General features: G+C 37.6%; 1 protein-coding gene across 1 annotated transcript in view; it reads left to right on the top strand.

Annotated features, from left to right (window-relative positions):
• The window catches only part of CTNNA3 (catenin alpha 3), a 1,850,481-nt gene that overhangs the window by 1,348,867 nt on the left and 482,108 nt on the right, over positions 1-19,506 (top strand). The window contains exon 12 of the mRNA XM_052639474.1: positions 1,931-2,131. Within this exon, the coding sequence (XP_052495434.1) occupies positions 1,931-2,131 (201 nt within the window). The remainder of the gene's footprint in view (positions 1-1,930; positions 2,132-19,506) is intronic.

Here is a 19,506-nt window from a genome sequence, read left to right on the forward strand (position 1 = left end):
TATGATTGGTGTCTGTAGTAGGGGTGGAAAGTGGTAGTCTTGTGAGACTAAACTCTTAATCTGTGGAATCTGATGTTATCTCCAGATATGTGTGTGTGTGTGTGTGTGTGTCTGTGTTAGTTGCTCAGTCGTGTCCAACTCTTTGTGACTCCAAGGGCTCTAGCACTCCTATATGCCAGGCTCCTCTGTCCATGGAATTCTCTAGGCAAGAATATTGGAGTGGATTGTCATTCCCTTCTCCAGGGCATCTTCTGGACCTAGGGATTGAACCTGGGCCTCCTGCTTTGCAGACAGATTCTTTACTGTCTGAGCCACCTAGAAGAACACATCTCCAGGTAGATAGTGTTGGAACTGAGTTAACTTCCAGATCACCCCATTGGTGTACAGAGTTGCTAGTTGGAAAAGCCTACACACACAAACACATAACCCAAAAGAGCAGTCTTGGTCAAGGTTCTAGTATGCTCACTGGCACAGAGGCTTGAAAAATTATGGCAGGTTTGGAAAATTATAAAATAAATATAACTGAAGCATAAGAGGCATGCAGAGGAAGAGTAGACATTAAGTCTTAGAAGTTCACTGGGGACCATATTCTTTGATAGCTTGAATTTTATGCTTTGCACAATAAGAGGAAGGTGTGACTCTGCAAAGAAATAGCTTTATGAATGCCTGTTTTGTATAGCCTATCTGCAGAAAATCGACAAGTCCAGAGAGGAGAGAGAGAAAGTGAGAAAGTTAACAATATGTTCTGGAAATTACTGAGGCCTTTTTTGTTGTAGTTATTTTCTGTGCATGTTTTGAAGTAATAGAGGCTTAAAGTATTTTGGGTGGGGATTCATTTAATAAAGACAGAAACCTTTCTTTTAATATCCTTTAAATTTCTTAGAAATATCATTGCCCGTGCTTGTTGATATTCCACATGTTTACTCAGCTCCACTCATTAGTTTTGTCTGGGAGCATTAATCATTTTATGGGAAAAAGAAAACCACATTGGTATACTATACTAATAACTCCCTGCTTTCTTCATGCACTAATCATGCAAAGAAGGAAGGAGAGAAAGAGGTCTGGAGCTACTCTTTAGAGTGAGCAAGTTTCTCTGGGATTCATTTTCTTCAAGTCAGTCAATCTTTGTAAAGCACTCTTTATATATGAGTCTTTTCACAGTTGTAGTGAGGGTGCTGCTTTACAATATAAAATTTATATATCTCACAGTTTTCATCATTTCCTAATTTACAAGATTTCTATAGTTGTATTAAATAGCTCACATCAATGAATATTAGTTGAATGGAATGCTGTAGTTTTATCTTTCTCTATATTTAGTATAGTTTCATAATCTACATAGTATTGCTTTTATTAGAATTGTGCTCCATCATTATACATTTTATTTTGCTTTAATATAGAATTTTCCCTTAATTTCCATTTATAAACCATTCAAATCTAAAATCTAATCTATTGGAATCAGAATCTAAAATCAGTTGCAATCTATAAGAATTGCTGATAAAAATGCAAAGTTTTGAATTTACAAGTTGTGCTATTTTAAAAAGGTATAAGCAGAATTGTCTGCATTTTTTCTTCTTAGTTGTCAGTGCTCTTCATTCCCAATGTGTACCTGTGTGCAACCAGAAATTAACAAAATTACAGTATTGGCGCTAGTGGGAAGGAGTGCTCCTGTCAGTGCAGGAGACTTAAGAGACATGGGTTCAGGTCCTTGGGAAGATCCCCTGGAGGAGGGCATGGCAATGCCCTAATATTCTTGCCAGGAGAATCCCATGGACAAAAGAGCCTGGCAAGCTACAGTCCATAGGGTCACACAGAGTTGGACAAAATTGAAGTGACATGGCACGCACGCACACACAGTATGCTAGATTTGTGTGATTAAAAAAAAAAAGAAAGAAACAAACCCACTAAACTAATTTGATCTGTTTACTTACAGAGAGCCATATCTTAGAAGATGTCAACAAATGTATCATAGCCTTGAGAGACCAGGATGCTGATAATCTAGACCGAGCTGCAGGTGCTATCAGAGGACGGGCAGCAAGAGTTGCTCACATTGTCACAGGTGAAATGGACAGTTACGAGCCAGGGGCTTACACAGAAGGTGTGATGAGAAATGTGAACTTGCTGACAAGCACTGGTAAGTCTTGTCCTTAATAACAGTGGCTCTTTTCCTAATATTTGTGTCTACATAGCTACCAAATATTCTTACATATGGAAAGAAAATCTGAGTCTGTGCACTTTGCTTTGAAATAGATTGCTGTTATCTGATAGGTGCTTAAATCCTATGGTCATGTGACTTTAAATTTATCTCTGGGGAATAAATATATTCATCAGAGAAAAAGAACTTTTTATAAATATATGCATTCTATAAATTACTCACAGACTTTAGCCATGTATGAATATGTATTAATGTTAGAGCTATTAGGAGATATAATTTGGCAGATGTGATAAGTATGTTATAGTTTCCAAGCCCTCTTTTAGCTGTATGATTGGTGCCCCAGGTTTTTATTTACTTTGCTTAAGCAGAGCAAACTTGTCCTATGTCTCCAGAGAAATGCTTTCTGCCTTATTTCCCATTCTCTGCAAAACACCATTTTGTTCTTTCACATAATCTGTGATTACTTAAGAAATATGAATCCAAGATTTTGTTTTGGTTGTGGCACCCAAGTTAATATTTTCTGAAATCAGCAAGTAAATGCTTAGTTTCTGAAGCACACGTTAAATGGCATTCTTATTTTAACAACGTTAAGAAACTTACAGAAACTTCAAAGAAGCATTTGAATTCATATGAATTCAGAAACAATGGGTGCAATTTGAATGAGGACAACCAACTATTTTTATGTCATGATGGCAGTAGTTTTACTTGCAAAAAATCCCTTAGGATCTGTGAAAACCTCAGGTTGAATTTTTTTTTATTAATTACTTCATAGCATGAGGTGATCATGGACCCATGATTCCTAAAATATTTGAAATTCTTTACTTAAATCATTGATTCTCCCTAGAGAATTTTGTTCATGTTAAATATAGGATGTATTAAATGTGTATGTACATACTTATTTTGTGAAAGCAGTATAAGGAATGAAGATGGGTGATTTGGGAAAAGAGGAAGCTGCTCCTTGATAATACTTAACAAACATAAACTTTTCTTAACCTTCACTAGGGATAGTTCTGAAGAACTGTACCACAAGGTAAGCTTAGTAAAGCCTGTAGGAAACTGAGGATTAGTGTTGCTCTTTTTCTAGCATGTTGATAGAGAAATCATTAATGAATCTTGATGGATAGTTTTCTCATTATGTCTTTGAAAATATTTCTAAAGCAATGAAACGCTTAAGATATACTAAAGAAAGAGGAAGGAGGTGTATTTGCAACCCTTGATAATGATATTTCTAATACTAATTCCTCAAAAGTCCCTGGTGTCACAAATAGGGTACACGGTAGTTGCTTTATCAATGAGGTGTGCTTAAGGATATAATTGTGTTAGAGTAGTTCAGCATCTCTTCCCTAAAATTAAATTTAACTGGTTCATTCTTATTGGTCAAAATCAAGTACAGCATTATATGATTTTTTTTTCTACCTTCTGGGAATAGAATTGTAAGTAAAAAGAAGAATGCATCAGTGGTTTCCTTTTCAGTCAAGTGAAAAATGCCATATAGGAAATTAATCAGATAAAGTCTACCAAGATTGTGTCTACATCTTGCTTCTGTTTTGTAACCATATTGATAATGTGTTGTGAACACATTCGTATATTCACAATGCCTGTCTGAGGTACTAAATTTATAGTTTCATTCTCCATAGTATAGAGTCCATATCTGCATATGCAAAGAAGTGGAAGTGAAATTCTAGTCTCCAGAGTGTGAAATGTGTTGTGGGAACACTCATTCATAATCAATTTTTATCATCTGAAATCAGAAGATAAAAATGAAACAAAGTTATTCGCACATTTAATTATATTTTTTTCAATACCTCTATGATTTATAATGACCTTACAAGATAACTAACCAACATGGCAGCATTATCATTCAGTCAAAAGAGTGAGAAATCCTTTTTTCTCTAATTAGTTGTGTGTAACTTTAATTGAAATTCTCCAGGTAAATTATGCCCTGTGCCCCAAATATGATAAATATAGAATAATCCTGAGTTATTCTGTGTAAGTCATATCTTCTTATTAACATAACAATATAGTTTATGACTTTCCAATTTTGTCATTTTAGTTTTTAAGATAATTTTGGCTTATCTTAAAAAGCTTCTCATTTTGGTTTTATATGTCTAATTTCAAACTTTTCTGAAAACAGCATTCCTTGAAATTTATCAAAAGCATGCCTCACTGAAGGGAATTCTGAGCAATAAATTAGATGAAAATGCTAATTAGATCAGTTTGATCTTAACTAAAGCTGAAATATGTTAGGATTTTCTATCCCAGAGGGATATTGTCTATGAAGAATACTTCCAACTATTCTATCCTCCACAATTACGTAACAGAAGATGTTCATCTTTGTTCACATCTGCTCATAACTTGGGCTTATTATTTATAAATAATCATCAAATTAAATAATTTGAAATGTCATGTTTTATGTTATGAAGCCTTAATAGTTCATCTTTTAGTGAGTAAATGGTTTGCATATGTGGCCTGCTTTTCCTTTCTTTCCTTTTTTATACAGTTCTCAGATCTTAACACTTTCTACTGAAAATAACTTAATAAGGAGCTATTGTGAATTGTTTTTATTACTGAGACTTTCTTATCTTTGCACATTCTGTCTTTAAAGTGCTCACATCTATGATGAAACCTAAGCCATACTTATCTAAATCACAAAACATGTTTTTGGAACATTGTACCTTTGCTTTAATCAGACTTTGTAGCTCATTAGCACATTTTCAAGATTTGATGCTCTTCTAAATGTTTTCTCAGCATTAGAAAGCCCTGTTACATTTTAGGAATTTGCATTGTTCATAAAATCTAGCAGTTGGTTTTCAGTGAAACATAGGCAACATCTGGAAGTTGCATTTCATTCAGACAGAGGTGGAATATTGTAATCTTCAAGAGAAATATTTTATTCTACCCCATTCTGCCCTGTTACTAAGCTCCTCTACCTGTCAGGAATTCCTGAGAGGGGAGAGAAAGTACGAGCTTTTTTGTTAAATAACAAGCCTTCTGTGAAGGCTTGCAGTGTGAAAGCTTAGAAGTTATGTTTATAACATCAATTTAAATACTTTCATACTAGGTTGGGGAAAAACCTAAACCAAGAGTGTATTAACATAATATTTTTGTGAGTGACTTATGAACTATCAATTCAAAAACTGACTAGACCCAAAGCATCTCTTGTAAACACTCAAACCCCACTTCGTTTCAAAGTCAGCCAGGCTCATGGACTCAGACACAACAGGCACACAAATGAACCTGACCAAGACCTCATGGTGGCATCCCACATTGGCACCTCATAGTGCTGGCAAATAAAGAGTCACTTATCAAGTACTGCTTCAGGCCCAACTTGAATCCTTTCCCTATTAGAATGGAAAAGAATCTTATAGCTGTAGTTTTTCTTCTTAAAGGCAAATGAGACAGTTGAAAAGAAATCAGAGCCAATAAATATTTCCAAATTTTTGTTGTAAACTTTTCTTGTTACCTGTTTAAACAACAGATAGACTTCTAAAATGAATTTATCTAGAAAAACATTTAAAAAACTTTAATAGCAGTCAGTAATTCTTATCAATTCCCTTTCCTTTAATAGTTTTCATATACAAATAACCTGCATTGTTGGTGCCTAGTTAAAACATGCTACTTTCCTTATGTTGCATCTATGTTCTGTAACCTTAAATGGCCATCGAATATAATGCAAAAGCTTTAGTTCCAGCAGTCTTTACCCTCTATAGTTGGGCAGAGTTTAAAAAGCAATGGGCCACATACTAGATGTGACGCAGGGAATTCTTACATGTCTAAGTAGGTTTTGACCAACAAAATTTTGTTTTCTAGTTTATATATATATATATTCTATTATCTATATTCTAATTCATACACACACGCACACAACACATATATAAAATGGCAATCCACTCCAGCACTCTTGCCTGGAAAATCCCATAGACGGAGGAGCCTGATAGGCTACAGTCCATGGGGTCGCAAAGAGTCGGACACGACTGAGCGACTTCACTTCACTCCACTTCATGTATGTATATGTCCTCCATGGTAGCCCCGTTGGTAAAGAATCTACCTACAACACAGGAGACCACCTGCCAGTGCAAGAGATGCAGGAACAATCCCTGGGTCAGAAGAGTCCCTGGAGAAGGAAATGGCTACCCATTCCAGTATTCTTGCCTGGGAAATCCCAAGGACAGAGGATCCTGGAAGGCTACAGATTTTATAAAATTATTTATGAATATATATTTATATATTTCTAATTTATATATATATACATATAGTTCCAATTTAATGACACATTGTAACAAATGGGAGGGTCTGGCAACATTAGAGCAGAGTTTACTACAGGAATGATGATGGCTCTAGATAATGGCTAGAGCCTAGTGGTGTCTTTCCTTTGGATGAAACTGAGCCATAGTATTCTTTACTATCTTTCATCATGTGCTCAGACTGCTTTGCTCACTTAATTTGTCTGCCTGAATTTTTCAGACAATGAATTTACCTAAACATGAATTTCTATTTTTTTATCTTCCTAGATTGGGCCAAAATCACCTTGTACTTTAGATTGGTGCTTCCACAATCACATGGGCATGCCAGGATTATTTCCGCCTTTAGATCTTGTTCATGCCATACCTGTCATTTTGAATATCCGTATCCCTTATTTATCATGTTAAATTTTATCCTCCTTTTAAGAAACAGCTCATACCTCCATGTCCCCTAGAAATCTTTCTTTCTTTCCTCTGAGAAAAGTGCTGGTCTTGATCTCATGTGCTATAGATTTTAAAGGACTTCCAACTCAGTTACATTGTTCCAATCAGCCATATGTTATGAATTCTTCAAATATATTCATACAGAAATGACTTTTCTCTCTAAACAGAAGTTAAAGTATAGAAGAAAACAAAACTTGTGTCATTTCTCTGTGCATCTTTCCCCGAGCCTACGATATAGTGTCTTGCAGGTGGTAGATTAAAACAAAACAGAACAAAAAACTCTTGAATTGAACCTATATGCTTATGCCAATTCTGTTCTAGCAGTGAAACACTTTTTTCTCCTCTGTCGCCCCTCAAAACTTATAATTATTCTGTGTAACTTTCTCAAATGCCACCACCTTTGCACAGGAGCTTCTCGTTCCCTTTCAGTTAGAATTAATTGCTCCATTATCTGTGTTACCATGGATGAGCTTGTCCTCTAGTTAATGCTTATTTCACGTTGCCTTGTATCATAATCAGCCATTTACATACAAGTTGCTCCCACTAGATTGTAACATCCTTAAAGACAGGTACCACACTATTTATTTTTATATTTCCCTATTGGAAATGTAAAAGCACCCAAGTTCTTCTCCCAATTTGAAATTTAAAATTCACTACAAGATGATATACTATGATACATTCTACTACAGTTAAGCAAGGGAACAAGTTATCTCAATTTGTGGGAAAAAGCAAAACTCAAAAGCAGTGGACTTTGTCAAAGGCTGGAGCAGAGAAAAAATCAGGGAAGTCATTGGTTACTGTCCAGAGTCATATATTAGGTATTTTCAGAGAACTTGGGGTCAGATTCTTAAAAGGTTCTTTAGCAAGCTTTTGGGAGAAGGCGATGGCACCCCACTCCAGTACTCTTGCCTGGAGAATCCCATGGACAGAGGAACCTGGTGGGCTGCAGTTCATGGACTCGCTAAGAGTTGGACACGACTGAGAGACTTCACTTTCAATTTTCACTTTCATGCATTGGAGAAGGAAATGGCAACCCACTCCAGTATTCTTGCCTGGAGAATCCCAGGGATGGGGGAGCCTGGTGGGCTTCTGTCTATGGGATCACACAGAGTCAAACATGACTGCAGTGACTTAGCATCAGCAGCAGCAGCAGCAAGCTTTTGAACAAGGGATCGTGACTTTTGTGTACTCAATTACTTACCAGAACCATCTTTGAACTGTGTCTTTTGAAAGATCCCACTGAACCTAACTTCACTAATAGTTCCAGCAAATCCCTGTAAAGGTTAGCCGCTGGGCCTTTGAATTCAGAAACATTTGCCGGCAAAGTGCTTCCCACAGTAGCAGTCTGAGACAGGTCTCTGAATTATGTACTTTCTTACTTTTGACTTCAGCCCCAATTTGACACCCTTTAACACAGTTAGTCAGAGAACATGAATAAGTCACTTCTGTCCACAGATCACTTGGACAATCTTGGTAACCAGTGTCTTCTTGTTGGTGATGCCAACATCAGAAGTTAAACTACAGTTTAACTTCTTTAAAGAAGAGTGAGGTCCCCTGGTCTTACAAATGCTTCTGTTGCTGCAGGATTTTGAACTAAGATTGTGAATTGAAGAAAGCAGCCTCTAGAGCTTCTGAATGAAAAAGCTGTTTTCTGTCCAAAGAGACTTGACTTTAAATAGAACCCAGGTCTAGTGGAAGAGGCTGAGGGTACTTCCTTATCTTGCCATTTTAAGTTATTGGAAATACAAACTTGTAAAAAAAAAAATAAAGTGCCATAAAAACTGAAATCTCCTATGTGTACTGGGTAATGCAAAGGCTAGTATGACCTTTTAGATACAGTTAGATACTAAGAAAGGTACATGGCATAATCTAAAGTGTCACTATTAGTAGCATCCTTATTAATAAAAATAATACATTCTGACACATTGGAAGAAATTTTATTGTCAAGGAAGGAAATGATGTAGAAGACTTAAAGGTAGATTTCTGAAAATCATTAAAAGGGGCTGACACATTCCCAAATCTGGAAAATGTAAAATAGGAAGCTGTGAAGCTGATACTAAATGCAGGATATATTATAAACAGAGGAAATTAATTGGCATGAGTTAAAGGGAAGGAGTTGTTGGAGAGGAAGTGAAGAATCTGGACCTGCTGTGTGGATATTCACCATGCAAAGATGTTGTAAAGTTCTTGTATCTTCTTAAACCCTAGAACTCCTATTATCAGATGCATGTTCTCCAGGCAAATAAGACATTATCTAGTAAGAGAATTAGATCACACCTTTCTTTCTGATCCTATTTTCACATACTCTGTAAAAAAAATGAACTCAGATTTATTTTATGGGCCTTTATGTGTCAGGAATAGATAGGAAGTAAAATAACTTACATGTAAGAGGTTTAGAAATGAAGTCTCAGTTTCAGTTCTAGACTGCAAACAACAGAATCTAACTATAAACAAACACACAAGCACAGGAAGGCTAGAGAATAAGTAAACAGACAGATTGCAAGGGATGCTGCATATAGGAACCAGTTGGTCATTCCCAAGGAAGCTTTCTTTGAGCTGCCATTCCAGACCTCAGTGAACATCTAATGCCATTGCTGGCATCACCCCATGATGACACTGGACCCCACAAATGATACTTTCATTTGCCACCATATTCTAGATACTTCTACCACTGGAATAAATCCAGAGCTAATGCCTGCTTTTGCTTCACTGTCCCTTAATCAACTTCCTGAGCAGACACATCATATGAACAGAATTTAAATCAAATGTCAACACATCGGTGATCAGCAAGGAAGAGAAGGGCAAGTACTGCCTCTGAGCTGTTATGGAGACAGATTCTGCCTCATGGTTAGATTCTCATACTGGCAGATTTCTCAGCACACAAAAAAAAAGGCTTTGGAATCTGTGAGCTAAGGGAAGTGGGAGTGGTGAGGGGAGGAGGTGAATAGAATCAACAAGGGAGTGAAAGGACCCAGAGAAGGGAAATTAATTTTATCAACATGGTTGGTCATTATCTGTATTGGGACAACAGAAATGCTTCCCCCCATGTCACCCAAACTAGAGCACTGCCTTTCATCAGCTTGTTTCCAAACCCGTTTCTTTCAGATGGCTTAGAAAAGTTGAAAAATAAGCATAAAAGAATGCTTTATGCCCTGTAGTTTTATTAAATGAGATATTATGACACCACTTTAAATCTAAGTATCATTCAGAAACGATGTGCCTTGGAGTTTATGATGTGAATGTGATTCTATAACCAAGATAGTGGCAAAATAAACATACAGGTATCTATGAAATCGTGTGAAAAGTAGAAAAAAGGACCATTCAGTGGTTTCTTTTTTTTTTTCTTTCTTTCTTTAACAACAATGACAAGATATTAACAGGCCTGTAATCCTATTATGTTATTATTCAAATACTGTAATACTGTACCAAACTATATCATTGTGTTTGAAATCTAAAGGGATGGGAACTTTGACTTCATTCATTTTAAGTTACACTGTACTAGACATTCTTTGTAATAGAGCAGACTAGTGCCTTCTAAAATCATAGCATTGAAGATGGTGGAGGAATAGGATGGGGAGACCACTTTCTCCCCCACAAATTCATTGAAAGATCATTTGAACGCTGAGCAAATTCCACGAAACACCTGGAGGACACCAGGCACCCAGAAAAGCAGCCCATTGTCTTCAAAAGGAGGTAGGACAAAATATAAAAGATAAAAAGAGAGACAAAAGAGTTAGTTAGGAATGGAGACCCATCTCAGGGAGGGAGTTGTGAAGGAGGAACCAGGAAGTTTCCAAACACCCTCTCACCAGTGGGTCTGTGGGGAGTTTTGGAATCTCAGAGAGCAACATAACTGGGAGTGGGGAAAAAAAAAAAAAAAAACAACCCACAGATAATGTGCCTAACCACAAATCCCATGAGAAGTAGCCCAGAGGCTCAGTCCACCACCAGCAAGTGGGGGCTGACAAGTAGATGCCAGCTATGTTGCTTAGGGTAAGGACTGTGCTGAATGTGTGAGGATAATCTGAAGGAGCTAACATGAGATAATAACCCAAACTATGGGATAGCCAGAGAGAGAAAAATAAAGAGAGAGAGAGAGAGAATTTTCCCATGAAAAGCTCTAACCTAAAGCACTGCTAGGCCCACTCACAGAAAGAAGGACTGAGCGAATACCAGAGGAGAGCTAGCCAGCTACGGATCCACCCACCCCCCACAGGAGGCAGAGAGGCAGACGGGCGACAGTCAGAGCCAGAAGGCAAGGGGCAATCACTGCCCAAGATACAGCATCCTCTACAGAATTGCGAGCAGGCTTATGGTTGCTAACCAAGTCTTCCTGGGATCCTGGATGGTTGACATCTGCCAGGAGGCCTACAGCCGAAGATCAGCTCCCTAGAGGAGACACACAGCACACCTGTTCAGCACTCCTGCTGTGCACCCAGGAAACTGAGCAGCTGGGGTGGGGAGGTGATAAGACACACCACCCACCTGGGGAGAGTGTGCTCCCCAAGCACCTGGTCGTCTGAGCTACTTGGACCTGGGAGGGGCACAAAACTCAGGCCCAACCCAGTGGGTGCCTTTGTGGAGTACCCAAGAATCTGAACCTGAATGACTTAGACCTGGGAAGTGCACACAACCCAGGACCCATTTTCGACAGTTCCCCTGCAGAGCGACCTGGAGCCTGAGCAGTATAGACCAGGAAAGCACACACTCTGTAAGCAAGGGTAAACCCACTGTGGCCCAGACACTGCAAGCACTCCTCACACATGCCAGTGATATTTGTTTGCAGTGTTCCTTCCTCCCCACAGCACAACTGAACAAGTGAGCCTAAATAAGTGATCATCTTCACCTCCTTGTGTCAGGGTGGAAATTAGACACTGAAGAGACTTGCAAACAGAGGAAGCCAGAATAAACAAAGAAGAGGGAATCACTTTGGAAATGACAGGTGCAACAGATGAAAACCCTGTAGTAAGCACCGACTACACTGGAAGGGGCCTATAGACCTTGAGAAGAAGTATAAATTGGAACAAGGAAATATCTGAAACTGAACTGACCCCACACTGCCCTCAACAGCTCCAAAGAAATTCCTAGATATATTTTACTATAATCATTTTTAAAATTTTTAATTTTTACATTCTTTATCACTCCTTTAATTTTCATTTTTATAACCTATTATTACCTTTCAAAAAAAGACCCTAATTTTAAAGCAAATTTCATATAAATTTTCTATAATTTTTGTGATTTTTTTTTAATATTGCATTTTTGAGAGTGAGAGTTGGACTGTGAAGAAGGCTGAGTGCCGAAGAATTGATGCTTTTGAACTGTGATGTTGGAGAAGACTCTTGAGAGTCCCTTGGACTGCAAGGAGATCCAACCAGTCGATTCTGAAGGAGATCAGACCTGGGATTTCTTTGGAAGGAATGATGCTAAAGCTGAAACTCCAGTACTTTGGTCACCTCATGCAAAGAGTTGACTCATTGGAAAAGACTTTGATGCTGGGAGGGATTGAGGGCAAGAGGAGAAGGGGACAACAGAGGATGAGATGGCTGGATGGCATCACTGACTCGATGGACATGAATCTGAGTAAACTCCGGGTGTTGGTGATGGACAGCGAGGCCTGGCTTGCTGTGATTCATGGGGTCGCAAAGAGCTGGACATGACTGAGTGACTGAACTGAACTGAACTGAACCTCTACTCTATATTTTTAATCTTTGCTTTTTGGTATTTGTTATCAATTTTTTACCTTTAAGAATCCAATATTCAGTACCCATTTTTACTTAAGAGTGTGATTACTGGCTTGATTGCCCTCTCCCCCTTTTGACTCTCCTTTTTCTCCCCCAGGTCACCTCTATCTTTTCCCTCCCCCTTCTCTTCTCTACCCAGCTCTGTGAATCTCTTTGTGTATTCTGGGCTGTGGAGAACACTTAGGGAACTGATTACTGGCTAGATGTGTCTCTCTCCTTTTGACTCCCCCTCTTTCCCTCCTGGTCACCTCTGTCTCCTTCCTCCCTCTTCTTTTCTCTGTGTAACTCTATGAACCTCTTTGGGTGTTCCAGACTGTGGAGAACACATAGGGAATTGATTACTGGCTAGATAGCTCTCTCCCCTTTTGATTCCCCCTCTTCTCCTCCTGGTTACCTCTATCTCTTTCCTTCCTCATCTCTTCTCCTTGTAACTCTACAAACCTCTCTGGGAGTCCCTCACTGTGGAGAATCTTTCTCCATTAACTTAGATGTTTTATCATCAGTGCGGTGTGGATGGAGAAGTCTTGAGGCTGCTGTAAGAATAAGACTGTAAACTAGAGGCAGGAGACTTAAATCCAAAACTTGAGAACACCAGAAAACTCCTGACTCTAGGGAACATTAATCAACAAGAGCTCATCCGAAAGCCTCCATACCTACACTGAAACCAAGCTTCACCCAAAAGCCAACAAGTTTCAGAGCAAGACATACTAAGCTAATTGTCCAAAAATGCAGGAACATAACCCTAAGTATTAAAATAAAGGCGGCCATAAGTCACACCAAACCCATAGACACCTCAAAACTCACTACTGGACACTTCATCACACTCCAGAGAAAAGAAATCCAGCTTCACCTGTGAGAACACTGACGCAAGCTTCCCTAACCAGGAAAACTTGACAAGCCACTTGCCCAACACCACCCACAGGGAGGAACCTCCACAATAAAGAGGAACCACAAATTTCCAGCATACAGAAAGGCCACCCCAAACACAGCAATCTAAACAAGATGAAAAGACAGAGAAATATTCAGCAGGTAAAGAAATATGATAAATGCCAACCAAACCAAACAAAAGAGGAGGAGATAGGGAGTCTACCTGAAAAAGAATTCAAAATAATGATGACAAAAATGATCTAAAATCTTGAAAACAAGATGTAGTTACAGATAGTCTGGAGACTAAGACTGAGAGGATGCAAGAAATGTTTAACAAGGACCTAGAAGAAATAAAAGAGTCAATCAATAATGAATAGTGCAATAACTGAGATTAAAACACTCTGGAGGGAACCAATGGTAGAATAACTGAAGCAGAAGATAGGATATATGAGGAGGAAGATAGAATGGTGGAAATAAATGAAGCAGAGAGGAAAAATATAAAAGAATTAAAAGAAATGAGGAAAACCTCAGAGACCTCTGGGACAATGTCAAACACCCCAACATTTGAATCATAGGAATCCCAGAAGAAGAAGACAAATAGAAAGAGCATGAGAAAATACTTCAGGAGATAATAGTTGAAAACTTCCCTAAAAAGGGGAAGGAAATAGCCACCCAAGTCCAAGAATCCCAGAGGGTCCCAAGAAAGATAAACCCAAGGTGAAATACCCCAGGGCACATATTAATCAAATTAACGAAGACCAAACACAAAGAGCAAATATTAAAAGCAGTGAGGGGAAAAAAAAAATAATGCACAAGGGGATTCCCATAAGGATAACAGCTGATCTTTCAATAGAAACTCTTCAGGCCAGAACGGAAAGGCAGGACATACTTGAAATGATGAAAGAGACAAACCTACAACCCAGATTACTGTACCCAGCAAGGATCTCATTCAAATATGAAGGAGAAATCAAAAACTTTACAGACAAGCAAAAGCTGAGAGAATTCAGCAACAACAAGCCAGCTTGTCAACAAATGCTAAAGGATCTTCTCTAGGCAGGAAACACGGAAAAGGTGTATAAAATTGAACCCAAACCAACCAAATAAATGTCAATGGGATCATACTTATCAATAATTACCTTAAATGTAAATGAGTTGAATGCCCCAACCAAAAGACAAAGACTGGATGAATGTATACAAATACAAGACCCCTATATATGCTGTCTTCAAAAGACCCACCTCAAAACAAGGGACACATACAAACTGAAAGTGAAGGGCTGGAAAAAGATATTTCACACAAATGGAGACCAAAAAAAGCAGGAGTAGCAATACTCATATCAGGTAAAATACACTGTGAAATAAAGGCTGTGTAAAGACACAAAGAAGGGCACTACATTGTGATCAAAGGATCAATACAAGAAGAAGATATAAAAATTATAGATATATATGCACCCAACATGGAAGCACTGCAATATGTGAGACAAATGCTAACAAATATGAAAGGGGAAATTAACAATAACACAATAATAGTGGGAGACTTAATACCTCACTTACACTTCTGGAAAGATCAACTAAACAGAAAATTAGCAAGGAAACACAAACTTTAAATGATACAATGGACAGTTAGAACTAATTGATATCTGTAGAACATTTCACCTCAAAACAATGAATTTCACCTTTTTCTCAAGTGCACACAGAACCTTCTCCAGGATAGATCACATCCTGGGCCATAAATCTAGCCTTGGTAAATTCAAGAAAATTGAAATCATTCCAGGCATCTTTTCTGATCACAATGCAGTAAGATTAGATGTCAGCTACAGGAAACAAACTATTAAAAATACAGACATATGGAAGATAAACAACATGCTCCTGAAAAACCAACTAATCACAGAAGAAATTTAAAAAAATCAAAATATGCATTGAAACAAAGGAAAATGAAAACACAATAACCCACAACCTATGGGATTCAGTAAAAGCAATGCTAAGGGGAAGGTTCATAGCAATACAAGTTTACCTCAAGAAACAAGAGAAAAATCAAATAAACAAAAGTCTACACCTAAAGCAATTAGAAAAAGAGAAATGAAGAACACCTGAGTTAGTAGAAGGAAAGAAATCATAAAAATTAGTGCAGAAATAAATGTAAAAGAAGCAAAGGAGACCATAGCCAAAATCAACAAAGCTAAAAGCTGGTTCTTTGAGAAGATACATAAAATAGACAAACCATTAGCCAGACTCATCAAGAAAAAAAGGAGAAGAATCAAATCAACAAAATAAGAAATGAAAATGGAGAAATTACAACAGGCAACACAGAAATACAAAGGATCAAAAGAGACTACTATCAGCCACTAAATGCCAATAAAATGGACAACTTGGAAGGAATGGACAAATTCTTAGAAAAGAATAACCTTCCAAAACTGAACCAGGAAGAAATAGAAAATCTTAACAGACCCATCACAAGCATGGAAATCGAAACTGTAATCAGAAATCTTCCAGGAAACAAAAGCCCAGGAACAGATGGACTCATAGCTGAATTCTACCAAAAATTTAGAGAAGAGCTAATGCTTATCCTACTCAAACTCTTCCAGAAAATTGCAGAGGAAGGTAAACTTCCAAACTCATTCTATGAGGCTAACATCACCCTAATACCAAAACCAGACAAAGATGCCACAAAAAAAGAAAACTACAGGCCAATATAACTGATGAACATAGATGCAAAAATCCTTAACAAAATTCTGGCAGACAGAATCCAACAGCATATTAAAAAGATCATACATCATGACCAAGTGGGGTTTATCCCAGGGATGCAAGAATTATTCAATATTTGCAAATCAAACTGTGATACACCACATTTATAAATTGAAAAACAAAACCCATATGATTATCCCAATAGACAAAGAAAAAGCCATTGACAAAATTCAACATCCATTTATGATTAAAAAACCCTCCATAAAGCAGGCATAGATGGAACATACGTCAACATAATAAAAGCTATATATGATAAACCCACAGCAAACATTATACTCAATGGTGAAAAACTGAAAGCATTTCCCCTAAAATCAAGAACAAGACAAGAGTGCCCACTCTCACCACTAGTACTCAACATAGTTTTGGAAGTTTTAGCCACAGAAATCAGAGGAAAAAAAGAAATAAAAGGAAACCAGATTGGAAAAGAAGTAAAACTCGCACTGTTTGCAGATGACATGATCCTCTACATAGAAAACCCTAGAGACTCCACCAGAAAATTACAAGAGCTAATCAATGAATATAGTAAAGTTGTAGGATATAAAATTAACACACAGAAATCCCTTGCATTCCTATACACTAACAATGAGAAAACAGAAAGAGAAATTAAGGAAACAATTCCATTCACTATTGCAACAAAGAGAATAAAACACTTAGGAATAAATCTACTTAAAGAAACAAAAGACCTATATATAGAAAACTATGAAACACTGATGAATGAAATCAAAGATGACACCAATAGTTGGAGAAATATGCCATGTTCATGGTTTGGAAGAATCAATATAGTGAAAATAAATACACTACCCAAAGCAATCTAGAAATTCAAAGCACTCTCTATCAAGCCACCAACAGTATTTTTCAGAGAAGTAGAACAAATAATTTCACAATTTGTATGGAAATACAAAAAGCCTCAAATAGTCAAAGCAATTTTGAGAAAGAAGAATGAAACTGGAGGAATAAATCTGCATGACTTCAGACTATACTACAAAGCTACAGTCATGAAGCCAGTATGGTACTGGCGCTAAGACAGAAATATAGATCACTGGAACAAAATAGAAAGCCCAGAGATAAATCCATGCACCTGTGGACACCTTATCTTTGACAAAGGAGGCAAGAATATACAATGGAGAAAAGACAATCTCTTTAACAAGTGATACTGGGAAAGCTGGTCAACCACTTGTAAATGAATGAAACGATCACTTTCTAACACCATACACAAAAGTAAACTCAAAATGGATTAAAGATCTAAATATAAGACCAGAAACTATAAAACTCCTAGAGGAAAACACAGGCAAAACACTCTCTGATATAAATCATAGCAGGATCCTCTATGACCCACCTCCCACAGTAATGGAAATAAAAGCAAAAATAAACAAATGGGACCTAATTAAACTTAAAAGCTTTTGCACAGAGAAGGAAACTATAAACAAGGTGAAAAGATAGCCTTCAGAATGGGAGAAAATAATAGCAAAAAAAGCAACTGACAAAGAATTAATCTCAAAAATATATAAGCAGCTCCTGCAGCTCAATTCCAGAAGAATAAATGACCCAATCAAAAGATGGGCCAAAGAACTAAACAGAGATTTCTCCAAAGAAGACATACAGATGACTAACAAACAAATGAAAGATACTCAATATCACTCATTATCAGAGAAATGCAAATCAAAACCACAATGAGGTACCATGTCTGCCAGTCAGAATGGCTGCTATCAAAAAGTCTACAAACAATAAATGCTGGGGAGGCTGTGGAGAAAAGGGAACTCTCTTACATTTTTGTTGGGACTGCAAACTAGTACAGCCACTATGGAGAACAGTGTGGAGATTCCTTAAAAAACTGAAAATAAAACTGCCATATGACCCAATAATCCCACTGCTGGGCATACACACAAAGGAAACCAGAATTGAAAGAGACATGTGTATCCCCATGTTCATCGCAGCACTGTTTACAATAGCCAGGACCTGGAAGAAACCTAGATGTCCATTGACAAGACGAATGGATAAGAAAACTGTGGTACATATACACAATGGAATATTACTCAGCCATTAAGAAGAATGCATTTGAATCAGTCCTAATGAGGTGTTTGAAACTGGAGCCTATTATACAGAATGAAGTAAGTCAGAAAGAAAAACACCAAATATGTATACTAACGCATATATATGGAATTTAGAAAGATGATGACAATGACCCTATATGAGAGACAGCAAAAGAGACACAGATGTAAAGAACAGTCTTTTGGACTCTGTGGGAGAAGGAGAGGGTGAGATGATTTGAGAGAATAGGATTGAAACATGTATATTATCATATGTGAAACAGATCACCAGTCCATGTTCAATGCATGAGACAGGGTGCTCGGGGGTGACGCACTGGGATGACCCTGAAGGATGGGATGGGGAGGGAGGTGGGAGGGAGACTCAGAATGGGGAACACATGTACACCCATGGCTGATTCATGTTAATGTATGTCAAAACCCACTAAGTATTGTAAAGTAATTAGCCTCCAATCAAAATAAATAAATTAAAAATAAATAAATAAAATCATAGCATTTGCATAGCTGCTTGAAAAAGAGAAGTGGCTTTTCAAGTCCTGAGGGCATCAGAGGCTCTGGGGTCATAAGCAGTCTTAGGTCTTTTCCAGTCTTTCTGAGGACCATGGACATCAATATATTAGAACTCCAGTAACCCCCTAAAACATACCTTTATTCCACAGCACAGTTCTTAGGGAGCTTTGGCCTAGGATTTTATCACCAAGGTAATATCACAATTAAGTCTCTTTATAATAGAATTATTATAAAATGTTTTATAAACTGTAATGTTTATGTTTGTAAAAGTAGCCAATTTATGGTAGGGATCTCCTTTCTTCTACTCCTGAAAGTTCAACTATGAAACTCATGAAATACCTCCCTTCAGTGTTACAAGTATCTATTTCATCTATTAATAGCCCTCAGTTGTAAAGACAGGTTAATTTTACTTTTTTAGAGATCTTTATATGCAACCTGGTAAGTCTGGTTATACAGTTATTGATATGAGCTGCTAAAACTTTTATAGACTCATCTGTAAAACTAAATTTGATGCTCAAGGTCACTGAATCTAGAAAATAAACTGAGGTGTTGCATCTCTCAGATTTTCTTCCTCTGGCTTTGGAGAGAACATAAGCCATGTGAAGTTGAATGTATGAATTAATCTTCCTTTCTATAGGTGTTGAGTAGTTGCTTTAGACAGCAGGGCTTAGGGGCTTCCTAGGTGACTCAGTGGTAAAGAATTCACCTACAATTGCAGGAAACAGAGGAGACACAGTTTTGATCCCTGGATCTGGAACATCTCC

Source organism: Budorcas taxicolor, chromosome 5 (genome assembly GCF_023091745.1).
Source record: "Budorcas taxicolor isolate Tak-1 chromosome 5, Takin1.1, whole genome shotgun sequence".
NCBI classification, from domain to species: Eukaryota; Metazoa; Chordata; class Mammalia; order Artiodactyla; family Bovidae; genus Budorcas; species Budorcas taxicolor.